The 27,632-nt window shown below is 51.9% G+C and overlaps 1 protein-coding gene across 1 annotated transcript; it reads right to left on the reverse strand.

Moving 5' to 3' along the window:
- Positions 1-266: 266 nt before the first annotated feature.
- LOC135881412 (neurotrypsin-like) lies at positions 267-27,632 on the reverse strand. Its single transcript, XM_065408065.1, has 15 exons — positions 27,561-27,632; positions 25,082-25,127; positions 21,623-21,859; positions 18,993-19,116; positions 17,111-17,286; positions 16,348-16,495; positions 15,265-15,443; positions 14,721-14,862; positions 13,236-13,438; positions 11,890-12,031; positions 11,125-11,330; positions 8,994-9,072; positions 4,148-4,270; positions 2,454-2,734; positions 267-574 (listed from the first exon to the last, which is right to left on the reverse strand). The coding sequence occupies exons 1-15, from the start codon at positions 27,630-27,632 to the stop codon at positions 267-269; spliced, it is 2,466 nt and encodes an 821-aa protein (XP_065264137.1).

A 27,632-nucleotide genomic window follows, 5' to 3' on the forward strand; every position in this document is an offset into this window, starting at 1 on the left:
CCAGCTCATATCCACTTCCCTGCTTCAGAGATGAGGGACTACGATGAGAGCAAAGACTTCCAAGAGACAGGCATAATTATTTCCCCCGGTGGTTAAGTCTCTTCTCAGTGTTCAAGGACAAAACAAGTCTCTGCCAGGTACACACAGAAGCAGCAGCCCCCGTGGAGGTAGAAGGAAGCTACATTTCCCAAGTGTGGGCCAAAGTTTTAATTCTGTAGGGGCAAGAGGGATTAAATGATGAAGATCTCAGAGCTCAGGGACTTGCATTATAGCTTGGTCACTTTCTTGATCCAGGGCACAAACTTGCTGACCTTAGTGTAAACTCCAGGGGAGTCCTTCCGGCCACACCCATAACCCCAGGAAATGATCCCCAGAATGACCCAGTGTCCAGTTGACCTCTGACACATGAGTGGCCCACCGCTGTCACCCTGGCAGCTATCCACCCGCTTATCTTCAGAGAGGTTTCCAGCACAGATCATGTGGTTAGTAAACTTGCCCCCGTAACGAGCCTCACAATCTTCTCTTGGGAGAAGGGGCACCATGCCCTGGAGCAATGTTCTTGAATAGGACTTCCCTGAAACAGAACAGAACAGCACAACTCACCACTCAGGCTATGTCTACACTACAGGCCTTACAACAGCACAGCTGTACTGCTGCAGCTGCACCACTGTAAGGTCTCTCGTGTAGCCGCTCCATGCCGGCGGGAGAAAGCTCTCTGGCCAGCGTAATTAAACCACCCCTAACGAGCAGCTGTAGTTCTCCCGCCGATGTAGTATCTCTTGCCGACATAGTGCTGTCCTCACCAGCGCTTCTGTCACTGAAACTTATGTCGGTCTCTGCTGCTCACAGCTCCAAAGGAGACCCCAGAAGAGAACACAAAATGGCACTGGGCACAGAAAGAGAGTAAGAGAATCAGGGACACTGCCTTGAATTGTATCGAGAAATAAATTAGTAGCCAGTGCAGACTACTGAATACAGGTGTTCTAGGTGAGCATGCTGCCTCCATCTCAGCGCATCCATTCTGTTCAGGTTCTTATACTGCACCATGGTATCTGCCCATCCCTTCAACCATTCTATTGTCCGGGCTTCTTCCTCACAAGTCCTTTCACCTGGGAATATCCCAGCATTTGAGCCCCCGCTCCCTTGAGGCTGTTCCCATGAGCACCATCCACCTCTGACCAGGGCCGGCTCTAGGTTTTTTGCTGCCCCAAGCAAAAAAAATTTTGGCTGCCCCCCCACTGCACCCTCCTGCCGCCCCAGCCCTGGGTCACTGGTAACTCGCTCCCAGGGCGGGTCATTCAGCAGGAATTTTGGATGTGCACAGAACACAGACAGGATTGGCTCCCATATGGTTACAGAACTGCAGTAAAGTGGAATAATTTTCAGCTTGTGTGATTGAAGGCTATCTGGATGCATATTATAAGACTGTCCTACATAAATGAGGAAAAGTTGAGGTGCCTTTATTATTCTTTTGTTCCATTCTTTGTTTCTATGGGGAATTTGCCAATGCAATATCACTGTCTTCCTTTTAAACAAATAAAACTAAAACTTAAAAATAAAATAATAATAATAATAATAAAAGCAATGGCTGTTGAAAATAGCAATTCCAGTCCTAATAACCACTGGGAAGCATTTCTTGCTCAATTTATTCTACTTTTTCTACAGCAAGTTACAGTGGATCAGTATATTTGATTTGGGAGAAATGAAGTAACAGCTGCCCAAATTGAGCTTGAGCACTCCTGAATTTTGAGGGTGTTCAAATCTGGAAGGCAGGTGCTGGATTCCCTTTCTGAATAGCTAAATCTGGAAAAGAAAAGTCAATTTCTGCTTCCATGGTTCAGAAGTGTAAATCCTCCTACGTGCCTGGTACTGTATCTAAAACTGCCCAGTCTAGTAGAGCCTCCCCTCCCTTACTTTTCATTTTAAATTCTAGTGGGATCCACGTACCTGCCTTGCTAGGCTTCAGATAGAGAGGTGCAATGTCCATTTAGTCCACCCAATTCTTTCTTTGGGGGAGAGCCCAGGGCTGGGGCGGCAGGAGGCGCAGGTGGGGGCCAGAGCTGGGGCAGCAGGGGGTGTGGGCGGGGGGGAGTCCAGGGCTGGGGCAACACAGGGGTGCGGGGGGAGCCCAGGGCTAGGGTGGGGGGCAGCAAAAAAACTAGAGCTGGCTCTGTCCCTACCATTTACAGCAAGCTGCAGCATGAGGTTTCAGTTCCACACTCCTTCCCCCTCCCTTTCCTGTTAATTGCGGCCGAGGGAATGCTGGGAAATGTAGTTCTTTCCCTGCTCCAGGGCTGGCTCTATAGGCAGGGAGCTAACCAAGGAACTACAGCTCCCAGGGCTCCCTGTTGGTTCTCAGCTCCCATGCTGGATTCTTGCGCCCCTGCAAATTTGCCGCCCCAAGCACCTGCTTGCTTTGCTGGTGCCTAGAGCCGGCCCTGCCTCTGACTCACCTGTGTCTCCCCAGCCGGAGATAATGCAGGCCTGCCTGTTAATGGCAGCCTTCTCCTTCCTGTCAGGGAGGCAGATGGGCAGGACGTGGCGATTGAAGGAGAGGCAGTGGCTACCCCTACCCCGCATCCTGACCAGGGCGATATCATTGTCATTGCTGCTGGACCGGTAGTTCCTGTGAAGGATGATCCTCTCAACGGGAATCTCCCTCTCAAACGCCTCCCTCACGCCTGTGTGGTAATCGCCTACCCGCAGCAGGTAGCGGCGCACATCAGTGCCAAACCTGGCCAGGTGACAAAGAGCCGCCTAAGAGCTCACGTGGTGACCACCTGGGGCATGAGCACTGCACTGCTGGATCCAGGACCATGCCCCTGGCAGAAAGGCCACAGTACCACTACAGTGCCCACAAGCGCATCAGGCGAGAGCATTGCTGTCTGGTCACTTCACAAGCTGCCTCAGAGCCAGCTCCTCCCAGTCCCCAGCAAGTCAGTGCTAAGCAGGGGACTGGTGGTTCCCATTAGCAGTGAAGGGAACATCTGTTCATGCCGCCACCAAGCACCCCAACTCTCTGTCTGACATGAACCAGGCTATGAATTATCTTCCGGATCCTCTAGATCAGTGGTCCCCAAACTTTTGAGGGTCGTGACCCCCCTTACCCATCTCCATGCCCTTCTCCCCCCCCCCCCCACACACACACCGGGCCGGGAGCGGGACTGTGACTCCAGGGGGGTGGGAGAAAGGGGGTGGGCAGTGGCCGGGATAAGGGGGCCAAGGTTGGGGTCACAGCTAGGGGTGGGTCTGGGAGCAGGGCCGTGGCTTGGGGACGAGGCTGGGAGTGGGAGCGGAGCCGCAGCTGGGCTGCAGTGGGGGCCAGCAGCCAGGCCCATGGCCAGGTGCAGCTCTGCTCCTGGCCTTGCCCCCAGCCTTGGCCCTGAGCCAGGAACAGAGCTGTGGCCAGCAGCTGAGGCTTGGGGCTGGCATGGGATTGGGGATGGTCCTGCTTTGAGCAGGGGGTTGGACTAGATGAAATCCTGAGGTCCCTTCCAACCCTGATATTCTATGATTCTATGGGGCCAGGAGCAGAGCTGTGCCGAGGCTGGGGATGGGGCCAGGCGTGGGGCTGGCGGACGTGGCTAGGGGCGGGACCGGAATAGAGCTGGGGGCGGGGAGGGGCTGGGTGGTGCTCCCTCCCTGCCCCTGTGGGGGCTGTCCTGGGCCCTCTGCACACCCCCCCGGACGTTTCTCCATGCCCCCCTAGGGGTGCGCGCCCCACACTTTGGGGACCTTTGCTCTAGACTGAGGCAGCAGGAACATGTGACTGGACCAAAGCCACTCCAGGCTCCTGACCACCCCAGTTTACTGTTCCTCAAACTATAGGCAGGGTACCAAAGAGCAGGTTTATTCCACGTTATAGCACTTGGAAGTTACAGGCTCACGTGCCCCACACAAATAGCTCAGTAACCCCTGGGTCATGGCTTAGCTCTCGGCTGGCCTCTCTAGCAGCAGCAGTGCTGGGAGTGCACAGAGCTCATGGCTCCTGCAACTGTTTACAGGAACCCCGCTCCTCAGAGATCACATCCTCTTTGGAAGGAACTGATGCTATACGTGGGGGCAGGGCGGTGACTGAGTCAGACGGGATTATCTTCCCTGTCCCTTGCTCACCCCCCCCAACCAGAACTCCCCCTCCCCCCGTTACCTTTTGAAGCAGTGCGCTGCAGTCACGACCCAGCAGCTGTGGATCAGCGTGGCGCCACACAGCAGACGAGTGTCTCTGTGAAACCCCTTTAGCCGCAGTGAGGCCTGCCATGGCCAACCACCTCTGAAAGAGAAACAGAGGAATAATGGGCAGTACGCACACAATGGCATGGTGCTGTCCTCTCCCGCCCCACCCACACTGCCCCATCTTGCCTCAGCCACTTCTCATCCTCCCTTAGCGCTGCTCTTCAGTCAAGGTAACATCAGGAATCACCACTGGAGGGAGGTAGTTAGTGAAGCTGTACTCACCACTGGGAGCACAATAAAAATTAAGGAGCGATTCCAGCCGTATCACCTCCAGCTTCCTCAGCATTGCTAGTCACTGCTTTGGGGAAGACAGGAAACAGGCCTGGGATCCCTGTCCTCAGCTTTGAAAGCAGAAACCAGCATTCCAAGTGACTTGGTGGGGGCAGGTAACGAGGACTGGAGTCCATGATGGACTGTCCCACAAGCACTTTGGAATACACACAAGTGGCAAAATGCAGAAAATAGAAACCAGTATTGCAATGCCTTTCAATTCGCAGCTAGAGTCTGGGCATCACTGTTGCTTTAACACACATGATGTGGTGGTGGGACTGAGCATGAAGAATCTTGGACTTCAGAAAAAGTCTCCAGGAGCCCTTAGGGAAATGGGTAATAGAACAATTGCAGCCCAAAGCTGGCAAGGAAGGACAATTGCTGGTATTTTCCAGGTTGCTTGTAGATGGAACAAAAAAATTGCCATACCAGATCTGACCAATGGTTCAACTAGTCTGGTATCCTGTCTCCAAGAGAGGCAGGCACTTGATTTGCTTGAGAAAGGTGTAAGATCCCCACCATGAATAATAGGCAATTATATGTCCATGGCTGGATGTGGGTTTAAGTGTGGTTGCTGGAAAGAAGCAAGTCTAGGTACTCTTCAGTTCAATAGGTTATGTAGAGTTAAAGATCAGTGGGCATATTCTTATATACAAATAGTTTATCTCTGTTCCTCACATATGAAGGTGTATCCCTGGGTAATAGCATTCCTGCCGATTTGTAGCAATCATTTCTTAATTCAACTGAACATTAGAATACAGTAATATATTATTATTGCCCCGTCCTTGTGATGGATGGTGCCTAGGCTAATTTCTTATATAATCCCACATAACTAACAATGATCCACCCTTGACAACAGTGACACATGGCCAGAAAGGGTTAAACATCCTGCAAAATAAATAACCCTCAAAAGACATGTGGAGGGATAATGTTTGTGTATTTACATATGTATGAGTAGGATCAATGATGTAATCAACAGTCCCTATCTATGCTGTATTCTGATAATTCAGAGATCAAAAGAACATCCTAGCATTTAAATGAATTGTAAACAAGGGATATCTGTGCATTCATCTCTCTTTGAGATTTATAGCAACTAATCTGTGAATGGTGGAGGAACAAGCAACTTGCCTTATGTTAATTCTATAGCTAAGTACCGGTGATGGACTTCCTTCAAAGTCATGCTCATTACCTTCTGAACTCCAACTTGTCAAAAAGGACATGAAATTGGATAAAAGATCCTTGGGTCCTGATTCTGTCATCTCAGATCTGCTTAGGCTTCATCAGGGGAAGTTTGTGTCACAAGACTGAGGTCCCAGTTAAGCTGGTACACCCTGAATATGATATTTGGACATTGGACTATAACCTATGAACTATTTCTGAAAGAACTCTTTGCAACTACAAAGCTCACCATCTATGCTATCATAGAATCATAGAATATCAGGGTTGGAAGGGACCTCAGGAGGTCATCTAGTCTAATCCCCTGCTCAAAGCAGGACCAATTCCCAACTAAATCATCCCAGCCAGGGCTTTGTCAAGCCTGACCTTAAAAACCTCTAAGGAAGGAGATTCCACCACCTCCCTAGGTAACCCATTCCAGTGCTTCACCACCCTCCTAGTGAAAAAGTTTTTCCTAATATCCAACCTAAACCTCCCCCACTGCAACTTGAGACCATTACTCCTTGTTCTGTCATCTGGTACCACTGAGAATAGTCTAGATCCATCCTCTTTGGATCCCCCTTTCAAGTAGCTGAAAGCAGCTATCAAATCCCCTATGAATCTGAACCTCAATGAATTGAACTCATGTCTGTATGTATATTGATCTTTTAACCATACTCTCTCTCTGTTGTTTTTTAATAAATTTTAGTTTAGTTATTAAGAAATGGCTGTAGCGTGTATATGGGTAAGATCTGAAACATTCATTAACCTGGGAAGTAATGTGTCCAATCCTTTGGGATTGTTGGAACCTTTTCTTTTACATGATGAAATAAGATTTACAGAAATTTTCATCATATTTGACGTGGGTACCTGGATGGAGGCCTGAGGCTGGATCACTTTAAGGGAACTGTGTTGTTTGGACTTCTGAGTAACCAGTAAGGTAATAAAGAAGCTGTTTTATGCTGGCTTGGTAAATCTAAGTATTGGAATATGTGACGTTATTGACATAAACTGGGACCATATAGATCATTGTTGCAACCAAGGTCCTGTAGTGGCACCCAAATCTTGTATAAAGGGGGTCAAATGGGGTGTCTAAGACAAGGTTATGGTTTACTGGTTATGATTATGCTGTCTATATGTGTGTATCAATTTTGTGGTTGAAGTTATGAATATTGGCTCTATACTGTCTGTATGGCAAATTTATGCTATGCTTCTGGGTGACATCCCAGACAAGCTGGGATTAGCTCTGCCTAGCCTGCTTGATGGCCCATTAAGGACCATCAGCTATACAATGGACCCATTGAGAGAAGGCAAATATGCCTTCAGACTCAGCAAAGTATGCAGGGACTGGCCCATGTGACTCCAGGCTCCATTTTGCTGTAATTTTCCACAGTAAGAACAAAGAGGTGTTCTTACACCTGGAAAAGACTATATAAGGCTGATGCCTCATCTCCAATTTGTCTTCAATCCTGCTTCTTACCTCTGGAAGGACTTTGCTACAAGCTGAAACTTTGAACAAAGGACTGAATGACCCATCCCAGCGGGGGATGTATTCCAGAGACTTAATTTGAACCTGCAGTTTATTCTATCACTGCTGCAAGCCTGAACCAAGAACTTTGCCATTACTGTATGTAATTGATTCCATTTAACCAATTCTAACTCTCATCTCTATCTTTTTCTTTTATCAATAAACCTTTAGATTTTAGATTCTAAAGGATTGGCAACAGCGTGATTTGTGGGTAAGATCTGATTTGTATATTGACCTGGGTCTGGGGCTTGGTCCTTTGGGATCAGGAGAACTTTTTTTCTTTTATTGGGGTATTGGTTTTCATAACCATTTGTTCCCATAACGAGTGGCACTGGTGGTGATACTGGGAAACTGGAGTGTCTAAGGAAATTGCTTGTGAGACTTGTGGTTAGCCAGTGGGGTGAGACCGAAGTCCTCTTAGTCTGGCTGGTTTGGTTTGCCTTAGAGGTGGAAAAACCCCAGCCTTGGGCTGTAACTGCCCTGTTTAAGCACTTTGTCCTGAGTTGGCACTCTCAGTTGGGTCCCGCCAGAGCCGCATCGTCACAGAATATCCACCAGCTTTATGGGGATTGTCTGCCCCATTCTTTGCAGTTCACCCTAATTGAGTGACCATAGCTGGCCCCCACTGGGACCCTGGGCCAGGGCTGCCCGGGGGGAGGAGGGGGCAAGTGGGGCAATTTGCCCCGGGCCCCGCAGGGGCCCCACGAGCCCTGGCCCGGCGGCGGTCCGGGTCTTCGGCAGCATTTCGGCGGCGGGTCCTTCAGTGCTGCCGAAGACGCGGAGCGACTGAAGGGCCCCATGCCGCCGAAGACCCGGACCGCCGCCGGGTGAGTACAAGCGCCGCAGCTCTCCCGCTTTGCCCCAGGCCCCCTGAATCCTCTGGGCGGCCCTGCCCTGGGCACAACACTATCCTCCCACTTTTACAGATAGATACTGCAATACGGGATCACGGAGATTATTCCCCTGGTAATTTGTACTAACTAATTGGGCGCTGATGGCAGTTTAAACATATATCAATAACACAACTTGCTCCAGGCTGCTTTCTATTAGGAGAAGTTGGCTGTGAGAGGCATCAGTTAAAATCTGGGCCAGATCATCAGAGACCCAGAGTCATCCTGGGTGTTTTTTGGGTGGCCTGTGTATAATGAAAAGAACAGGAGTACTTGTGGCACCTTAGAGACTAACAAATTTATTTGAGCATAAGCTTTTGTGGGCTACAACCCACTTCACCAGATGCTATGACAAGCATCTGATGAAGTGGGCTGTAGCCCATGAAAGCTTATGCTCAAATAAATTTGTTAGCCTCTAAGGTGCCACAAGTACTCCTGTTCTTTTTGCTGATACAGACTAACACGGCTGCTACTCTGAAACCTGTGTATAATGAGTTAGCCCAGTGGCTCTGTTCCCAGGCAGAAAGCATTCCTGTCACTGAGAGCATTATCACAACTGGCATTAATTGCCCCTCATGATAGCCTCTGCAGAGGGGCCTCAGGCTAAATCGGCCATGGAGACTGAACCACTCGTACCCAGGTAGCAGGGGGAAAGCTTGCACAGCTGCAGCCCCTATCCTGTGAGTACATAGAGTTCAGTCTCCAGGGCTGCTGTGCCAGCAGCACAGAACAAAACAGCAGGATCCCCATTCTGGCCCACTATGGTATTTGGCTGTCCCAAGGAAACCTGCATCCTGTGGGAAGAAAATAGGGTTCTCAAAAGCACCATTGCCTCTTGGCATGGCCTGCCACATCCCTGCCTCCTTGCAGGCAAGCTGGTGCCAGCTCTGCTCTCCCCAGCCATCAAAGGACAGTACCTGAGGGACTTGTTTCCACCAATTATCCTTTTCTTGCGACGGTGAAGCAAGTGCATCCCACACATGCCAGATGCTGAGCCTGCACAGCAAAACCAGAATGGTTAGGCAGGTAGGGTGACCAGACAGCAAGTGTGAAAAATCGGGACAGAGGGTGGGGGGTAATAGGCACCTATATAAGAAAAAGCCCCAAATATTGGAACTGTCCCTATAAAATAGGGACATCTGGTCACCCTATAGGCAGCCCCCCCTTTGCTTAACTGACAAGCATCAAGCCACCACCCCCTGTTCCCTGGGGGGCCCTCATCCTCCAGGAAGTAGACTGGTCTGATTAAGAACTTTGCTGTGAAAGCCATATGTGCAGCACACTTGTTTCTGTGGGGCTGGTGAGAATGGTATTTGACCAGTACCGGGTTTACAATGGTGCCAGGCTCATGCTCAGAAGGGGCCCCAGCCCACTCCACTTGTGCTGCACTCTGACTCTGCTGTCCCTCCCTGGGGGGGAAGCGGAATAAGCCCCCATCTGGCCACTGGATCCCCTCCCCCTTGCCAACCCCCCATGGGGGCTTCTCTCTGCCCCTGGGAGATCAACAAGGTAGGAGCCAGCGTGGGGTGGCAGGTGCCAGGAGCTGTGCGCACTGGAGAGCAGCATCTCCTCCCGGAGCTGGGTGTGCGGGGGGCCCCTGGCCAGAACTTTCATCCCCCCTGCAAGGCTGGACGCTGCTCCCCGCCTGCCCCAGCACCACTCAGGCTGGGGGTTGGAGTTGGATTGAGAAAGGGCTTTGGGAACGCGAGCTGCTCTGGGTCCGCTAGCCCCGGGGGGAAACCTGGGGTGCAGGGTGGGGGGAGTGGGTCTGTAGGGGGTGCTGGGCTCTGTGAGGGGTTGGAGGGCGCTGGGCAGTGGGGGAGGTTTGTGTGTTTTGGGGTGCTGGGCAGTGGGGGGTCTGTGTGGGGTGCTGTGTAGTTGTGGTGGTGGGGCTGTGGGGAAGGACAATGGGGGTGGGGGAGATCTGTGTGTGTGTTGGGGCACTAGGGAGTGGGGGTTCTGTGTGGGGTGCTGGGCAATTGTGATGGGGCTGTGGGGGGGTGCTGGGCAGTTGTGGGTCAGGGGCACTGGGCATAGCAGTCTGTGGGGGGGTCTCTGGATGGGGACGCTGGGCGTAGGGAGTTGGGGGCTGTTGGGCGCGGGGCGCGGGGGGGGGGGGGGCTGTGTGGCACGGCATGAGCCCGCCCCCCCCAAGGGGAAAGGGCCCACTGGCAGCATAGGGCCAGGTGGGCCTGTGTGCGTCTGGCGACTGCCGGTTTGTAAACAGTGCCCTCACACCGGGCTGAGCAGAGTGGGGCCGCCCCCACCATGCCCCATTGCCCCTGGCCGGCCCCTACCTCCAGGGACCTGACCTCTCCACACCATGTTCCATTACCCCCATGGGGGCCCACAAATATGTTTGGCGCCGGGCCCACAAAAGGTTAATCCGGCCCTGCCTTTGACTGGAGATGGTTATTCGCTGTGATTCTAGCTCCAAGTCTGGGGCAGGAGCCATTCAGCCCTTTCTGCAGAATCCACTTCCTCAGCCTGCTAGAGACCAAAGGGAGAGCACAGTTACTGCCACTCTGCACTGCACAATGGGGCAGAAACACTGGTGGCCTGGATTTCCTGCAGGCTCAGAGGCACTATAAGGGGTGGAGCAGCAGTGCTGGCTGTGGGCAGCACACAGTGACTCCAGGCCACATTTCTAACAGAAGACACTGAGACAAGGGGAATAGCTGCACTAGCGGCTGGGAAGCTCACATCTGCTCAGTGCCAGCCTCTCCCCAGGGCTGCCCAGAGGATTCCGGGGGCCTGGGGTCTTCAGTCATGGGGGTCCTTCCACTCCGGGTCTTTGGGGCACTTCGGCGGCGGGTCCCAGAGCAAGTGAAGGACCCGCCGCCGAATTGCCGCCGAAGACCCGGAGTGGAAGGAGCTCCGGGTCTTTGGCAGCGGGTCCTTCACTCAGTGCCGCCGAAGACCCGCCAAAAACTCTCATGGGGGCCCCTGCGGGATCCAGGGCCTGGGGCAGATTGCCCCACTTGCCCCCCCTCTGGACGGCCCTGCCTCTCCCAGCAGGAGACTCTTCAGGGCAAGGGGCAGGAGCACCTGCGTTTCTGGTGTCCTGGGCCTTCTCTTCCATATAGTCGCAGATCACACCAGCATCTTCACTGTGCCAGCAGTTGTGAATCCCATTGTCGGGTTTGACGCATTCCCCCAGTGTGCGCTCTGTGCCACTGCACTCCACGTTGTCTAGATGGATGGGGCCGTGCCCCTCCCCAAAATACGCCATCGTCCTGGCTTTTGCTGCGCCACTGCAACGAGAGAAGGGATGACCCATCTACACAGAGGGTACATCTACACTGCAGCAGGGAGGTGTGGTTCACGCTCGGGTACACAGACTCGCACTAAAAATAGCAGTGTAGCTAGGGGTAGCAGGAGCAGCGGCTCAGGCTACAAGCCCAAGTATGGACCCCAGGGGTCCAGGCAACTCTGTACCCAGGTGACTAGCCCAAGCTGCTGCCCATGCAAACCCTGGCTATGCTGCTATTTTTAGCACGCTAGCTTGAGCGGAGCTAACCTGTGTCTGTCTAGTCAGGCTGGGAAGAACGGTCCCAGCTGTACTGTAGACATATCCTGAATGTGAAGCAAAAGACTCTTGTGGCAATAATATCGGTTTCTCTGCATAGACGTACACTATTCCAATCCTGCAGTATGCCCAGCACCCCACAGCTGCAGGGTGTGTGTGAGAGTACAGCTATCCTGTACACACAGCAATGCTCAAACATACAAAACAGCCCAAATCTCCCTCCTGGAGGACAAGGCAGAAGGAAATGACCCCTGCTTACAAGTTACACTGACCGATCCTCTTACCTGTAACCCAGCTGCCTGCAAACCACAACTGCATCCTTGTCTGTCCAGCCATCGTCGCAGACACTGCCCCACTGCCCATTCAGGAACACCTCTACCCGCCCCTCCTTGGTGCTCTCTCCATCTGCCAGCCGCACAGGGGGCCCTGCATGAGAATAAGCCCAGTGATCATAACAAAGGGAAATGCATCGAGTGAGACTTGGGGATCTGGACAGAAAGCTGAATCCCACAGAATTGACATCAGAAGCCAGGAAACACCAATAGTTCTATCTATAAAGCAGCGTCCACACTCTCCACCAATCACCACATCCCTGCTGAAGAAGTAGGGCACTGGGTGTAAGAAATTAATTTACCACAAGCTGAATAAAGAGGGGAACATGAAAAGGAAGAGAGGGGGGAAAGTTAATAAATATGGGGCCAACAGTGGGCAAGCGCACATGCACCTTGGGAATAGAATGATGAGCTTATTTCAAGTGGGGAGAGAGACTTCCTCCCCCTGGGAAAGGTCAGAAAGTCCTGCTGTAAAGCCAAATGACAAAATCCAGCTGGAGAGTAAGGATATGCCTGCTGTACGGAAGGCCATGGGGAATAAGGCCTTGTGTACATGAGGAAATTGAACCAATTTAACTAAATCCATTTACATACCAATTTCATTAAATGGGTGTCACCCCCTTGCATGGACACTGATTTCAACTTAACAGCCCCTGATATCCATTTAGCCTAAGTCCATTTGTCTTTGCAAAGTCCTTGCACTGATTTAACAGTTTCTAAACTGGTTTAGTCAAAAGGGTACAATGTTCCTCTGTAAACAAGGTCTAAGCGTCCCACTACTGAGCAGTGGGCAGCAGCTCCTCCTTCCGCAATTGCGGCTCCCAGGGTTTCATTTCTATTTACAAGGTGGAGTCACTGCCAGTGGAAGTCACACAGATTTGCAAAAGAAAACTGCACATAGGGAAGGGGGAGATAGATAGGCCAGCACAGTGGGAAGGAGAAGTGTGAGGGTGGGATCATGGGCTTGGTGGGGGCATGAGAAGAACAGGCCAGTGGCCATGCGGAACATGCCTTAGAAAATGTAATCTTTTAGCATCAGCAGGAAATGGTCACACTGTGCATCACGTTTAACATGTGGAACCATCAACTCGGTGGTCCGGCTATGGGATAACTAGGAATCTTCACAGCAGGTGCATAATCATAGCAGGAAGGCCACTGGAATCCCTTCCCCATAAGCAACCCCATCCATGGAGCAGTCCACAGGCTAGGAGAGCTCCCTCCCCTGCCTTAATCTCCAGAAGGGATGGAACAGTAAGCCATTCCCCGCACCCTCTATTGAAAGAGGAAGAGTAAGGTACCAGCAGTGTCTTCGATGATCTTGTTGGTTTCAGGGGAGCATCGGACCCCCACATCTTCGGCATGCGAGCAATCATGCTGCCCCCAGTTGCTGTGGGGACAGTCCAGGAAAGAGAACTCTGTGCCTGTACAAGCCATGTCGTCCAGAAGGATAAAGCCTTGGCCGGGTGTGTACTCCCCCTCAGATGCCAGGCTGGCAGGGCCACTAGGGGAAGGAAATGGAAAAGCACGTCAAACATCATCTCTCACCACTCCCCAGAACGCTGCATGCTGCCCCAACTCCCAGATCTAGCTGGAGCCCTGTTTCCTCAAGAACCCGCACAGCCAAGGAGGCCAACATGGAGAAAAACTCGATGGTAAAGGAGACAAACCTTCCTAACCCATTCCATTGACTGACGTGACATGGGAGACAGTGTGGGAGGAGCCGGGACATCTCCATAGGCTCAGCTTCCCGGGGGGACCTGATAAAACCAATCCACTGCTTGGTGTCCATCGGTCATACAATCACACTTGCATGTGCTTTGCAATTCTCACTAGGGGCTGCTTCACAGGTATGACACCAGGGGCCCAGCAGGAGGGAATGGGTAGGGAGAGGAGTTGTTCCTTTGCTCAAAAAAAAATCAGCTTTAAGTATAAAATAGCCTATATTTCTATACTATTTTATGGACAAGATACACATACAGGAATTGTCTCACCCACCACTGAAATGCAGCCAACTCTGGAGTAGAACATGGCATCTGTTTAAAACTACAGAGCAGTTTAGGACAGGAAGTGAAAAACACTGTATCCAGTTGAAACTGCAGGGAGAAATTTAGTTTGCCATTTTGCCAACTGTCTAACTTGGAATTTGACAGGGACACCAGGTAACACCCCAATTCATACCAAAATGTGCAAGGGATCTTTAATGACTAGACTATTTTAGTTCTAAATCTCATCCAAAAGACAGCACTTCCCCACACCCCTTTGGGGCATCAGTTCAGTACTGGCTTAAAGGGAAGCACCATCTCCACAATCACAAACACCACTGCAATTTTCCTCGCAGGTGTCCCATTCAAGCACTGAGCCAGCTGAACCCATCTGAACTGAGAGCTGATGAGCCCACAGCCCAAGGTCATATGGCTGGATATGTAAGGAGTATCCTTTAGAAGCACAGATCTTTCTTTCTTTAATGGGAGGAATCCATGAAGGTGGAACCAGGCATGTACACTGCTCTCTAAGTGGGCCAGGGGCAGAGATGCTCAAGCTTAGCATTCCCTAGGAAGGGGCACTGGCACTTGCCCCGCTCTCTAACCTGGAAGGTACCAGAGAAAGGATTCACCATTCCCTGGGAAGGCTGGTAGCACGGAGATCAGCTCTCTAACAAAGCATGGGCAGGAGACGCTAAGGCCTAGCTTTCCCAGTGAGGGGACATGGCACCTAAACCTTTCCAATAGGGAACTTAGCCACCTGTAAAACCAGCTCCTCTAGAAATACCATCATTCCAGTACCTGAAGCCCAGCTGCCTGCAGACCACCTGGGCACTGAGAGCCGTCCAGCCGTCATCACACACCGTGCCCCAGTCTCCCCTGTAATAAACCTCCACTCTCCCTTCGCTGGGGGTGCGGCCTCCTGCCAGCCTGACCGTGCCCTCTGCAGGGGACGGGAGAGGAAAAGGCAAGCAATTAGTAAAGGAGAAAGGAACCAATCCCCAGCCCCTCCTCTGCTGACGGCTGTGTGCAGTCTGAGAGCGCGAAGAGATAGCAAGTGCATGTTAGACTCAGCAGAGGAACACCCTATTGCTTTGCAGAAAGGCCTCGCAGACGCGCTCGCCCACAAGGCACAGGCTAGGACTCCCCTTGGCCTCTGCTGCACCCATGCAAGACAGTGGAAAGGCTACATTGTCTGGCTCTGAGTTGCTCCTGCCTCTGCCCCACTCTCTGCCCAGCGGGAAAGAGGTGCCTGCGCTGGAGGGAGGACAGACTATATGTTGAGAGGATTGTGGAATACAGGGGTGGGACAGGATGCACAGGGGGAGGTGGGGTGGATCTGTACCTGTGAAGGGGTCACAGGACACTCCCGCATCCTCAATGTGATCACAGTTTTGCTGTCCCCAGTTATTCTTCTTGCACTGGTCCAGTGACAGCTCGTTCCCTGAGCACTCCACTTCATCCAGCAGGATTGGGCCAGAGCCCTGCCCGTAGTGAGCCCATGACAAGGCCTTTGGAGTCCCACTACAGAGGACACAGACATACACAGAGGGAGGGAAGATACACCTCCCCCCGCCCCCACCCTCACCTACAGTGGGACACAAAGTCTTGTGCATAGGGATGCTACCTTTGTTGGGGCCCTAGTTACAGCAAGGGGGCTGGCAGTCCGGGATTCTCCAGCTAATTCCATAGCTCATCTGCATTTCAGTCACCGTGACCTGCCCATTCACTAGCCCAATGTGAAACCTCAGTATCTCAAAGGCAGGTTTTGCAATTGGTACATGACAGTAAATAAGTAAAATCCATTTATTCATGTCTGAACATTGGTGACATGATTACATCATATCCTGGCAATTTGCTGGCAACGTGGATGACCCAGAAACATGGCAGATCAAGGAGACAATGACATTTCAACAGCAGGGATGGGCAAAACTCAAACACCCAGGGCCAAGATTTTCAAAAATCAAATCTACAGTTAGGCTCTGAAGTCCCTATTTAGGCACCTCTCTAAGTGACCTGAGTTTCAGGGGTGCTGAGCACCTAGCAGCTCTCATAAAAGCACTGAAAAGTCTAGAGGAAGGTGAATAGGAGCTGCCTCTACCTCTCGTGTGGCACAAGAACAAAGGGACAGTCAGTGAAACTGAAAGGCAATCCGATTAAAACTGATCAAAGGCAATATGCACCATTCACACGTGGCAGGTGGAGCACATTGCTGCAAGGTATTACTGAGGCTAAGTGATTGGAAGGATTCATCAAAGGACTAGACATTTACATGGATGACAAGAACATCCTCCCTCTGACACAGCTGCTGCTGGCCACTGTGGGAGATGGGACCCTGAGCTGGATGGACCATGGGTCTGATCTACCCTTGCAATTCTTACGTCCCAAAGTCTCCCCGAACCCCATCACCAGCCAGAAGGGGACTTACCTGAACCCCAGTTGCCTGCAAACCACCTCAGCATCCCGGTCGTCCCATTGGTCATCACAGATGGTGCCCCACCTGCCGTCGTGGTAGACCTCCACTCGCCCCTCAAAGCTCTCCTTTCCCCCAGCCAGCCGCAGCGGGGCCCCGGCACCTGCTCTTCAGAAAAGGGAGCAAGCAGAAGAGAGAGAGTGCATCTGATGGCTGGGGATGCAGACCCATTACAGGGCTTCAGGATGCACCAGCACCTGCCCTGGCCTTTCCCAGCCACCTCTGAACACTAGTGATTGTGCTGTTAGCCCTCCCCTAGTGGTGGTGGGGGGGGCTGTTTGCCAAGAGATGGCTCACCAAAGGCGAGCCAAGGCACAAATGTTCAAGGGACGTCGATGAGCAGGGGCTATGCTCCCTGGGGCAGAGGCCTGGCTCAGGGAACCCCTACCGAGGGCGAGGGGCTGCTCACTGCTGACATTTTCCACTGTTTTATGAACAGATTGTGGGAGAAGTGGAGCAGCTCTCTTCTGCCCCCACATGCCTCCCCTCTGGGTGCTCAGGGCTGGGAGGGGCTGGTTGTTCCTCAGCTGGAAACCGGAGCCCATTTTTACAGCAGTAAGTAGCCCAAGCCAAGCCTGCATCATCTTGTCCATCGCCGCAACTTTACCAGCTGGGATTTTATATCCTGGTGGCAACGCTGTGAATTGGGTCACTTGGCCCTGAGAGACGGGGGTCCCCTCCACATGTTCTCTCCCAGCTCCCTTCCCTGGGGATTTACCTGCAGGAGGAACGCACTCTGCTGCTGCGATTCCCTGGTTACAGGATCTGGACGCAGCTTCCTGGTAGCCACACTGCAGCAGGGCCTTCTCATCCCCATGGCAGTTTGCCGACTGCAGATGGAGTGGAACTGGCCCCAAGGCAGCATGGCTGTTCTTCCCAGCTGTGCCTATCTCACTGAGCAAAGAGAGGAGAGCACAAGGACAATACTAGCATCTCTGGCACTGTCTGAGTCACCATCCCCCCTCACTGTCACTCCCACATTTTCATGTGGTGCCTGTAACCTGAACTTAAATCGGACCCCAGCCACGATGTACTGTATACGCACCAAGCGCAAAGAGGCAGGCATGCACCCAGGGCTGCCATCTGAAACCAAGTGGCAAGCCACCAATGGGCACAGAGGCCTTCCCCATTCCCAGCAGCTGCTGCAGAAGACATAAGGATGTCATGCAGAGAGGATCATGTCTCAAAGGCAGAAAGTAGTGAGAGCAGGTGGGTCTAAAAGGATCTGCTCGTCATGCTAGCGATAAAGAACGAGGCACAGAAACAAAGAGCGGGGAGAGGAGCAGGGCTGATTCTCTGCAGCATGGGTTCGCAAGGAGGCATATGATGACCCATCCTCCCACTTTGGACAGATGAGTCCTGAAACTTCTTCTATTTGTAATGTGGGGCCCGGGCTGGAAGAGGATTCAAATCACTGCTCTTAAGGAAGGCTTGGCAAGCGGCTTCTCCAGGGGACACTGGCAGCTCTGTAGGACCGTGTTACAGGACCCTGACTGGTTTTGGTCTTTGTGGAGTTTGTCAGCTGTAGGCTGTCTTAAAGTGCAGCTGTGCTCATTTGCACTGGCCTCAGTTATCATAAACGCAAGGCTGGGGGTAAGTCATGGGCCTTCCTTTTATTTTCATGTTCATGTGGATGTTAGTGGCTCTTGAATGACCCTCTTCTTTTCCTTCCTTCCTTCAGGTAGAAGCCCTGCCCCCAACTCAGGTACATCACCAGGGGGTGGGGCCAGCTGCTTGAAGGGAGGGCAGCAATCCCTGAGATGGGGCAAGTTCAGGAGGAGACAGGAGCATGTTTCTCCTCCCCCTGGAGAATCTGGGGCAGTGCTGAAACACCACCCTGAATGCTCGGCAGGCATTGAGCCCCCTTCATAAGGAGAGAACCCCCTCCCCCTTTCCAAATCAGGGGCAGCTCAGCAGACTGACTGTTGAGACCCCAGTGCTAAGCATGAGCTCCTGGCTCTTCCCACAGAACTGGTGGCACTATGTCGGCACTCCCCTTCTGGGGGCCCTTTGAGCTTTTCACTGGGTCCCCCAAGGTGATGAACGCTGCTTTGCCAGGTCACTAGCCAGCACCACTCCCAGGGGATACAAAATTCAGTAGAAACCTTCTAGGCCAAGGCCAAAACTGTCCTGCCACACAGGCAGCCTTTGTGCCAAGTTGCTCCTTTTTCAGGAAGGCTGCAGGTTCCAGAGAGAGGGGCCAGGCCTCCCTGGCAGGAAGAGGAGCCAGTCTCTCGCCTGCTGCGGGAGCAGAGCCAATGGGATTTTCACCGTTATTTCATGTTGTAAGGCAGGTGGGGGGTGCCAGTGTGAATTAGCAAAGCTCCTTCCTTCTCCTGTTCCGGTGGGAGGGGAAAGGGATGGGGCTTGGGACGGAATCTCTCAGAGAAAGTCACTGAGCTTTGATAGTCTAGACTCTCTTCTTGCCAGTGGTGATTGGGAGTCTGGATAGGGGATGGGCCATGGCCACAGAAGGAAAACAGCAGTGTACATTCAGCACTGCTAACTGGGAGACCAGGGGACAGAGCAAATTCAGACACCAAGGAGACAGAGACTGTTCTTTGCGGGTGATCCCTGGAATCTGCCTCTGAAGTTCCTACCTGACTCCCAGCTGCCTGCAGACCACACTGGCATCCCAGTCTGTCCAACGGTCAGCACAGATGGTGCCCCAGAGTCCGCTGAAGTACAGCTCCACCCTGCCGCCTTCAGACAGCCGCACAGCACCTTCCGAAAGAAAGACTCTGATGCCAAAGTGCCTCCTGCTGCACTCTCAGCAGCCATGCATGCTGCTCAGGCCCTGTGCGAGGTGGCTCTGGAAACGGGCTGGACACCCTGATTTCCCATGCTGCGGCTGAGCTGCAGCCAGCCTCTCTCACCCCCATTTGCCAGGGCTATTACTCAGGCCGTGCTGTATGAGAAGCACCACACCGGCACCTTCCCCACTTCAGTGACAGCTGTTTGGGAGGCTGGCCTTTGCCACCTTCTTTTGAGAGCCAGGGCTGTACAATGGATAGAGCAGGAGACTGAGGAGCCCAGAGACCTGGGATCTGCCTTCAGCGCCATGCCTCAGTTTCCCCATCTGTGAAATAGGGATAACTCCACTTATCCATCTTTGTAATCAGCTGTGAGGTATACGAATGTAAAGGGTTTTAGGTATTATCAATCTCTGAAACTCCTACACTGAGACACTTGATTGTGTAACCAATCAGGAATTTTGAATGTGCACTAGACTGTCCCCAAGGTCAATGGCCCCACAGGAAGCGGTATGACTAGAGGGCCAGTAACAATGGGCTGTTCCTCTGCGATTGCACCAGGAAAAGGGGGAGGCAGGAATTCACTCCCTTTAAATTGCTACAATAGAACAGATCTCCATCAACACCTGGAGAGCTCCTCACCCCACTGAGAGTTACTGGGAAGGGCCTGCCCTCCACCCCCACCTCACCCCACCCCACCCACATGCTTTGAGCACTGGGACAGAAACACACAGCTATACCTTGCTGGCCTCAAATAGAAATGGCTTTGAGGAAAAAGAAAGTGACACAGGAGGGAGGGGCAGGCATAGGCCCCACCCACACGAGGCATCTCTCATTTGGAGGAAGCCATATTTGAAAGTGTTTGTGCTGGCGGGAGAAGGTGGAGCCTCGTTTTGTTAAAATGGTATTTTTAAAAAGGGGTTGAAATACTGTTTCTTAACACAATGCAAATAAGGCTGTGAGGCCAAATGTTCAAGGGCTCGGCACCCACAACTGGGGCCAGATTTTCTAAAGGGCTCAGCTCTCATTTAGGCACTGAAATAATGGGCTTCCCTTGTGACACTAATAGCCAGATTTTCACAAAAGGCCAGCTTCTAGATATTTATTCCATACACTGCTATAGTTACACCAGTATAATTACACTGCTGTAGAGCTGATCTCCACTAGGACCTTTCATTGGCATAGTTATGTCTCTAAGGGGGGTGAACAATCCACACAGACATAGCTATGCTAACTTAACTCCTAGGAAATCTTCCATCAACCTAGCTACCACCTCTCAGGGAGGTGGATTAACTACAGCGATGGGAGAACCCCTCCCATCACTGTAATGAGTGTCTACATTGAAGCTGCGCCTCTGTAGCACTTTAAGTGTAGACATACCCAGAGTTAAACTGCTATAGTTATACTGGTATAGCTCCCATGTGGACACTCAGGCTTTGTCTACACTGGCACTTTTGTCAGTCAGGGGTGTGAAAAAACGTCCCCCTGACCGACATAAGTTTCATCGTCAAAAGTGCAGGTGTGGATAGCGCTGTGTCGGCAGGAGAGGCTCTCCTGCCGACGTAGCTAATGCTGCTTGTTGGGGGTGGTTTAATTATGTTGGCAGGAGAGTTCTCTCCCAGGGCTGCTGGAACAATTTGTATAGTGGGGGTGCTGAGAATCATTAAACCAAACTGTAAACCCTGGATATGATGGAAACCACTTCAAGCCAGGCGGTGCAGCAGCATCTCTAGTTCCAGTGCCTATGCTTTCTTCTGCTGACAAAGAGAGGGGAGACCTTACAGTGGTACAGCTGTGCTGCTGTAAGGTCCATAGTGTAGACATAGCCTCAGACTCCAGAACAAGGGCGTGTCTATACTTAAAATGCTGCAGCACCACCACTGTAGAGTTTCAGTGAAGATGCTACTTACCCCAACAGGAGAGGTTCTCCCGTCGGCGTTGGTAATCCACCTCCCCGAGAGACCATAGCTAGGTTAACGAGGGAATTCTCCCATCAACCTAGCGCTGTCTACCCCGGGGTTTAGGTCGGTTCAACTGCGTTGTTCAGGGAGGTGGATTTTTCACACCCCTAAGCAACATATTTATAGCTACCTAACTTCCTAGTGTGAACCAAGCCTAAGAGTGGCTTCTTTTGACTGTAGCTTATGTCGCTTTGGAAGCAGTTTAAGCTAAGCGGAGAAAGATGCTTTTATACTGGCATAAGAGTGTCCACACTGGGGTTATAAATTCACACCTCACCTTAGACCTGTATAATTTTCTCATTGAGACAAGTCCTTGGTTAGTGGCCTAAACTGAAGCCAAACTTTTCTGAAAATTCTGACCAACTATTGTGCTGTGCTCATCGCTCTGGGTCCAACACCATGCTGTATGCATCTTGGCACCTCCACCGCCCCTCTCCCCTCACCCCCCGCCCGCCCATGGGTAAGGTCTGAGAGCACGCAGCCAAGACCCCAACAGCGATGCTGAGGGGTACTTACCCTGGTTACAGTCACAACTGGCCCAGCCAATTGCTCCAGAAGCAAGCCGGTAGAAGCACCAAGGCGTGGCTCCCCTGTCTGGATTTCTGCAGTAGTTGTGGTTCCCTAAGCCCCGGTCTGGGTACTGCTGGACATAATCAGGGAACTCTGCCCAATTCAAACATTCTGACCCAGACTCAGTGACAGCCAACAAGCCATTGTAATACCCGAGGGGCCCAACGCCACACAAGCCGGACCCTGGAGACAGAAAGGAAGCTTTCAGGATGGCTTGCTGCCAAGAAGGGCTTGGATAAAGCCAGTATGTGTCACATAACAGCCCTCTTCTGCTGGCTCCTTCCATTTCTGCAACATTGAACCTTCATTTTCTTTTACAAATCAAGATTCTCTGCCCTGGGGTTGTGAAGAAAGCCTTGTAAATGTGATCTGATCAAATGTTTCCTGAAAAATAATAGTACTGAGAGCTGTGAACTCCCCCATCATCTGAAATGAGTGATAGAGATAGAGACTAAGACGGAGAATATATTATTGCCCTTTTATAAATCCATGGTACGCCCACATCTTGAGTACTGCGTACAGATGTGGTCTCCTCATCTCAAAAAAGATATACTGACATTAGAAAAGGTTCAGAGAAGGACAATTAAAATGATTAGGGGTTTGGAAAGGGTCTCATATGAGGAGAGATTAAAGAGGCTAGGACTTTTCAGCTTGGAAAAGAGGAGACTAAGGGGGGATATGATAGAGGTATATAAAATCATGAGTGATGTGGAGAAAGTAGATAAGGAAAAGTATTATAATACTAGTTCTTGTATTATTCCCATAATACAAGAACTAGGGGCCACCAAATGAAATTAATGGGCAGCAGGTTTAAAACAAATAAAAGGAAGTTCTTCTTCACACAGCGCACAGTCAACTTGTGGAACTCCTTGCCTGAGGAGGTTGCGAAGGCTAGGACTATAACAGCGTTTAAAAGAGAACTGGATAAATTCATGGAGGTTAAGTCCATTAATGGCTATTAGCCAGGATGGGTAAGGAATGGTGTCCCTAGCCTGTGTTTGTCAGAGGGTGGAGATGGATGGCAGGAGAGAGATCACCTGTTAGGTTCACTCCCTCTGGGGCACCTGGCATTGGCCACTGTTGTAAGACAGGATACGGGGCTAGATGGACCTTTGGTCTGACCCAGTACGGCCGTTCTTATGTTCTTAACTCTGGACCCTAATGAGGACTCCCAGCTACTCTGGGATGGTAGGCAGAACCCAAGCTCCACTAATACTACTTCTCATCCCACCCACTCTGACTCCTGAATAAGACAGCCCTACATTTGGACATAAGCCTACTTGAAAGCCACACTTCATCTTTCAGCTGAGCCATACCCAGGACCCTGTGAAATCAGATTCTGCAAAGGAGGCAGTGAATTTATAGTCCCCCATGTGGAGACTCTTATTCCAGCATGCACCATATGCATGTTCTTTATTTACGTGAGTACAGCAGCTTGTCTGTTTGAAAGCAGTGGGCTTCCAGGGAGTACAGAGAACCCATTCTAATCCAGACCAGTGTTTATCCAAAATTCCTGCCTGTGAAAAAAATATCAGTAAATTAAGTATGTAGTTTTTGTGACAGATTGAAATCCTCCTTCATTCATCTGGAATAAGAGAGGGAAAAACAGAATTGGCTTTCTATACCAGATAGGTCTCTCCAAGCGCAGCATGTGTGAGAAGACCCTGGAATGAATTTCAGTATAATAGCTCTATTCATTTAATAAACAAACAGAAGCCAACACTCTTAGAAAACCCTTCTGCAACAGCAAGGATAAATATGTCCTGTATGACAAAGAGCTGATGTGTACAAAAGAATTATACTGTGCCATACAGGGCCAGCTCCAGGCATCAGCAAACAAGTAGGTGCTTGGGGTGGCACATTTTCAGGGGCGGCATTCCAGCCAGCCTCTTTTTTTTTTTTTTTTGGCGCTTGGGCGGCAAAAGCCTAGAGCCGGCCCTGGCAGCAGCAGCGCGTCCTGCACCGGGGGCGCCCTGGGGCCGCTGTGGTTCGCGTCGGGGAACAGCACCCGCACCTTATGGCCGGGCGGGCTCCGAGCACGGGACACTCGGGCTGGGGGCTGCCCCTCGGGGCACATGGAGCCACCTGCAGGTGCTGCAGGGCGGCCGCCCCCCAGCGTCGCAGCCGGGGCTGGGCGAAGCAGCCCGAGCCGCCCAGGGACTGCGGCAGGGCGGCCAGGAGCAGCAGCAGGAGCGGGGCCATAGAGGGCGGGGTGCTGCCATGCGGGGTCCGCGTCCCGCTCTCCGGGGCTCCGCTCCCTCTGGGGCTGCCCTGCCCCGGCTCCTCAGCCCCCTGCCGGGGTGGTCCCCCGGCTCTGTCCTCCCCGGTCCCGGCCGGTCCTGGAGGCGGGAGCCCCGGCTGGAGGGACCCTGGGCTGAGGCGCGGCCCGGGAGACCCACTGCTTACCCCGACCCTGCCAGTGCTGGACCAGCTGGAGGTGAGGGGGGAGCTGGCGGAGTCAGCGCTGGTGGGGGGAAGCCCAGCGCTGGGGCGGCAGGCGGTGCAGGTAGGGTTGGGTGGGGGGGAGAGCCCAGAGTTGGGGCAGCAGGGGGTGTGAGTGGGGTGAGGGGGAGAGCCCAGGGTTGGGGCGGCAGGGGGTGCGGGTGGGGTGGAGAGCCCATAGTTGGGGTGGCAGGGGGTGCGGGTGCGGGGGGAGAGCCCAGGGTTGGGGCAGCAGAGGGTGCGTGTGGGGTGGAGGGGAGAGCCCAGGGTTGGGGCGGCAGGGGGTGCGGGTGGGAGGGAGAGCCCAGGGTTGGGGCAGCAGGGCATGCGGGTGGGGTGGGGTGGGGGGGAGAGCCCAGGGTTGGGGCAGCAGGGGGTGCAGGTGGGGGGGAGAGCCCGGGGCTGGCGTGGGGGCAGCCAAAATTTCTTTGCTTGGGGCAGCAAAAAACCTAGAGCCGGCCCTGGTGCCATTGACCTTGAAAACAACAGAGATGTTTGCAAGCCCAGCTGGAACGGGCTGTGGTGCAGTCTATATCAGCAGGTACCGATACACTGTGAAGAAAGCAATATAAATGTCTAGAGAGAGTCACTTGGAAGACGATCTGTAGCCTGACTTGGATTCACCGACAAAGCCATGATGAGGGGTCGGTGAGACCTCAATATTTATTAAAATAGATTAAAGAAGGAGACAGTGTGAAAGAGATAAAGAGAGAGGAAAGGGAAAGAAAATGTGGGATGAAAGGAAAACTGCAGCAGTATTGGAGATGAAGAAAAAATGAGGCTGGAAATGTGAGGGAGGGAGAGAAACAGAAACCCAAGAGTGCAACAGAACAGAAAATGGCATGATGGGACGAGACAGAGGATGAGAGCAAGCCAACAGTTTACATTCTGTTCACAGTCTCAGGGCACTGCGGCAGTGAGGAATCTGACTGGGTGACTGAATTAGTAACTTCTTGTTCTTACCTGCACTCTGCAAATGGTTTTGGCTGGGCTGCGATCCCAGGAGAGCCTGGGAAAGAAACACAGAGCAAAAGCAGAGAGATGATTATCCCGTGAAATAAACGTGGGCAAGTCATGAAAGCTGCTCAGTCTCTGGCTGCTCTGAGGAAACACACCCTAGTAACCACCTCTTCCCTGATTCCCCTATTACTCCTCTTAGAACCCAATCACAGCTCTGCCCACGAACAACAAAATGAATAATTTGTGGGCTGCAGAAGCTTACCCTTCATACAACAACCATGCCGCTAAAGGGCTGCTGCGAGTCATCTTCAGGCTTTTATCCAAGTACTCTGGGAGGCATGGGGAGCTGGAGCAAGCAGGAGAGGAAGGGACAAATAGGGGCCTGAGCAAGATGTAGAGGGAAAAAGGGGAGACTGAAAGAAATTGTAATACCCTCTAAAAATGTATTAGCAGTCCCTCCCTCTCTCCTTGCACAAGCATGGAAGAGCAACTTCCTATGGCAGTGATAGTGAACAGGTCTGAAGAGAGGGCATCTACCTGATGAGGTGGTGCCCTCAGGAGTCAGTGTTCACACTCAGAGAGGACACCCTCATCAAAACGATGAGTGTCTATAAGAGGGAACTCAACAGGGCCTTTAAGAAGTGCAATGATACCTCACACTACACCAAACAGGGCCTGACATATTAGGAACAAGCACAAGGGATATGAAACAAAGCTCTGGGGTTTCTGTGGCTGCTGCCTAGCTCCAGCTGCATACCGTGGTGTGAGCAGATGCTTTCTGGTGGTATCAACACCACTGCTGGCTGGGGGAGGGAGATCTCCGCTCTGACATGACCTGGTGCTTTCACAGGGTTTGCAGGCAGGTGTAAGCTCTTCCCAGACCAGTGGCAACAGAGTGAGGCAAAGAGACTGAAGTATTTCTGCTAGATCCTCACACTCCAGTTTATTTCTAAATAACCAGCAGCTTTTTACATGAGCAAGGATCGCTAATTTACAGAGTGGGGGCAAGTGTATCTTTAGAAGCCTAGCCATCGGGCAGGGCCGCCCGGGGGGGGGGGGGGCAAGTGGGGCAATTTGCCCCAGGCCCCGGGCCCCACAGGGGCCCCCACGAGAATATAGTATTCTATAGTATTGCAACTTTTTTTTATGGAAGGGGCCCCCGAAATTGCTTTGCCCCAGGTCCCCTGAATCCTCTGGGCGGACCTGCCATCGGGAGCTGTTCTCACTCTCTCTTTTTACTGGAGCTGCCATGGTTTCGTCTCTCTCAGCTTCACCTCTCGTTCTGTAAAGGGGGGAGAGAACAATTTGGGATTGAAGCTAATTCTTTGGCTGTACTAAAGACTGTGGGCCACATCCATCTTTGGAGTAAACTGAGGCAATTCCCATTGGTTTTAACAGGGGTCAGACCTGCTTATGCCAGAACTGAATCTGATCAGCAAGTGCTGTCGACAATGGGACAGCACCAAGATCACCCCAGAAAAGCCAGACCTGAAATTCTAGATCAGAAATGTATCAATGACATTTTTGGAAATGCCAGATCAGCTGGGACAAGGAGGGGCGTTTGTGTGTGGGGGGGGGTGTACATGTGTGTGTGTGTGTGTGTAAACAGCAGTTAGATTTTTACACTCCATTGAGCAGGGAGCCCCTCTCTCTCTCTGTGTCATACAGCACTGAGCCCACACAATGGAGAGTAAACCAACAATACTTTGCACTTTTATAGCGACAGTCATCTGAAGATCTCAAAGCACTTTACAGAGATGGGAATGATTCTCCTCATTTCAGAGCCGGGCAAGCTGAGCCACAGGAGTCCTGTGCTTGCCCAAGCTCCCACAGCAAGACATGTGACAGAACCAGAATCCATGTCTCCCAACTCCCTGCACCCACAGGATGTGCATGCCCAGGCCAGTCTGCATGTGATAGGCTGGATTAATAATGGACCGTGTGGACAATTGATCCACCACAACTTGGAGACTGACCGTGAAGGAAGGGACTGCAGTCCAGACCCATGGAGCAATGTGCTCCTCCCAAAGCCCTCTCACCAAAGACAGGTCCCCTTAGCGGGGTCAACCCCCTCACATTTTAGCACGAGTGCAAATACCCTGTCCTACATCCTTGGCCCCAGGTCCATGTAGCTATAAATTATCAGTCCACAACACTAATAGCTGAGATCAATCTATCGGCAATGGGCAGAGACAAAGAGACCCTCCTGCTTTGGTCACTGCAGAGCTTGAGAAAACATGAGCCAAAGCAGCTGCACCCCATGCACCCTGCTCAGCTTCCTGTGGGTTGTGTTTTCTGATTATGCATTTACAGAGGCAAAAGAAGATAAATAGCCCTCCTTCCAGTATAAACCCTCTGGTCCAGGGACAGAAGATACCGGGGTGCTTCAGAAAGCATATTTGCTAAGTGGAATGTCCACTTGCACAGGATATTAAAAAGTCATGTGACATTATAAGAAGCTATAACATAAAAAATCTCCTACCTCCACACATCTGAGGCAGGGTAACAAACTCAGCAGCAGGGTCAGGCACCTGAGAGCTTTGGGAAGCTCCAT

The sequence above is a fragment of the Emys orbicularis genome, chromosome 7, assembly GCF_028017835.1.
Source record: "Emys orbicularis isolate rEmyOrb1 chromosome 7, rEmyOrb1.hap1, whole genome shotgun sequence".
Lineage (NCBI taxonomy): Eukaryota > Metazoa > Chordata > Testudines > Emydidae > Emys > Emys orbicularis.

What these genes read in the sequence shown, in the direction of transcription:
- LOC135881412 (XM_065408065.1), bottom strand. Translation starts at nt 27,632, where the DNA reads ATGGAGCTTCCCAAAGCTCTCAGGTGCCTGACCCTGCTGCTGAGTTTG. An exon ending in CAGTTGTGACTGTAACCAGG is followed by an intron (nt 19,117 to 21,622) that starts GTAAGTACCCCT and finishes TTCTTTCGGAAG; the next exon opens with GTGCTGTGCGGCTGTCTGAA. An exon ending in TGCAGGCAGCTGGGAGTCAG is followed by an intron (nt 17,287 to 18,992) that starts GTAGGAACTTCA and finishes CTCTTTGCTCAG; the next exon opens with TGAGATAGGCACAGCTGGGA.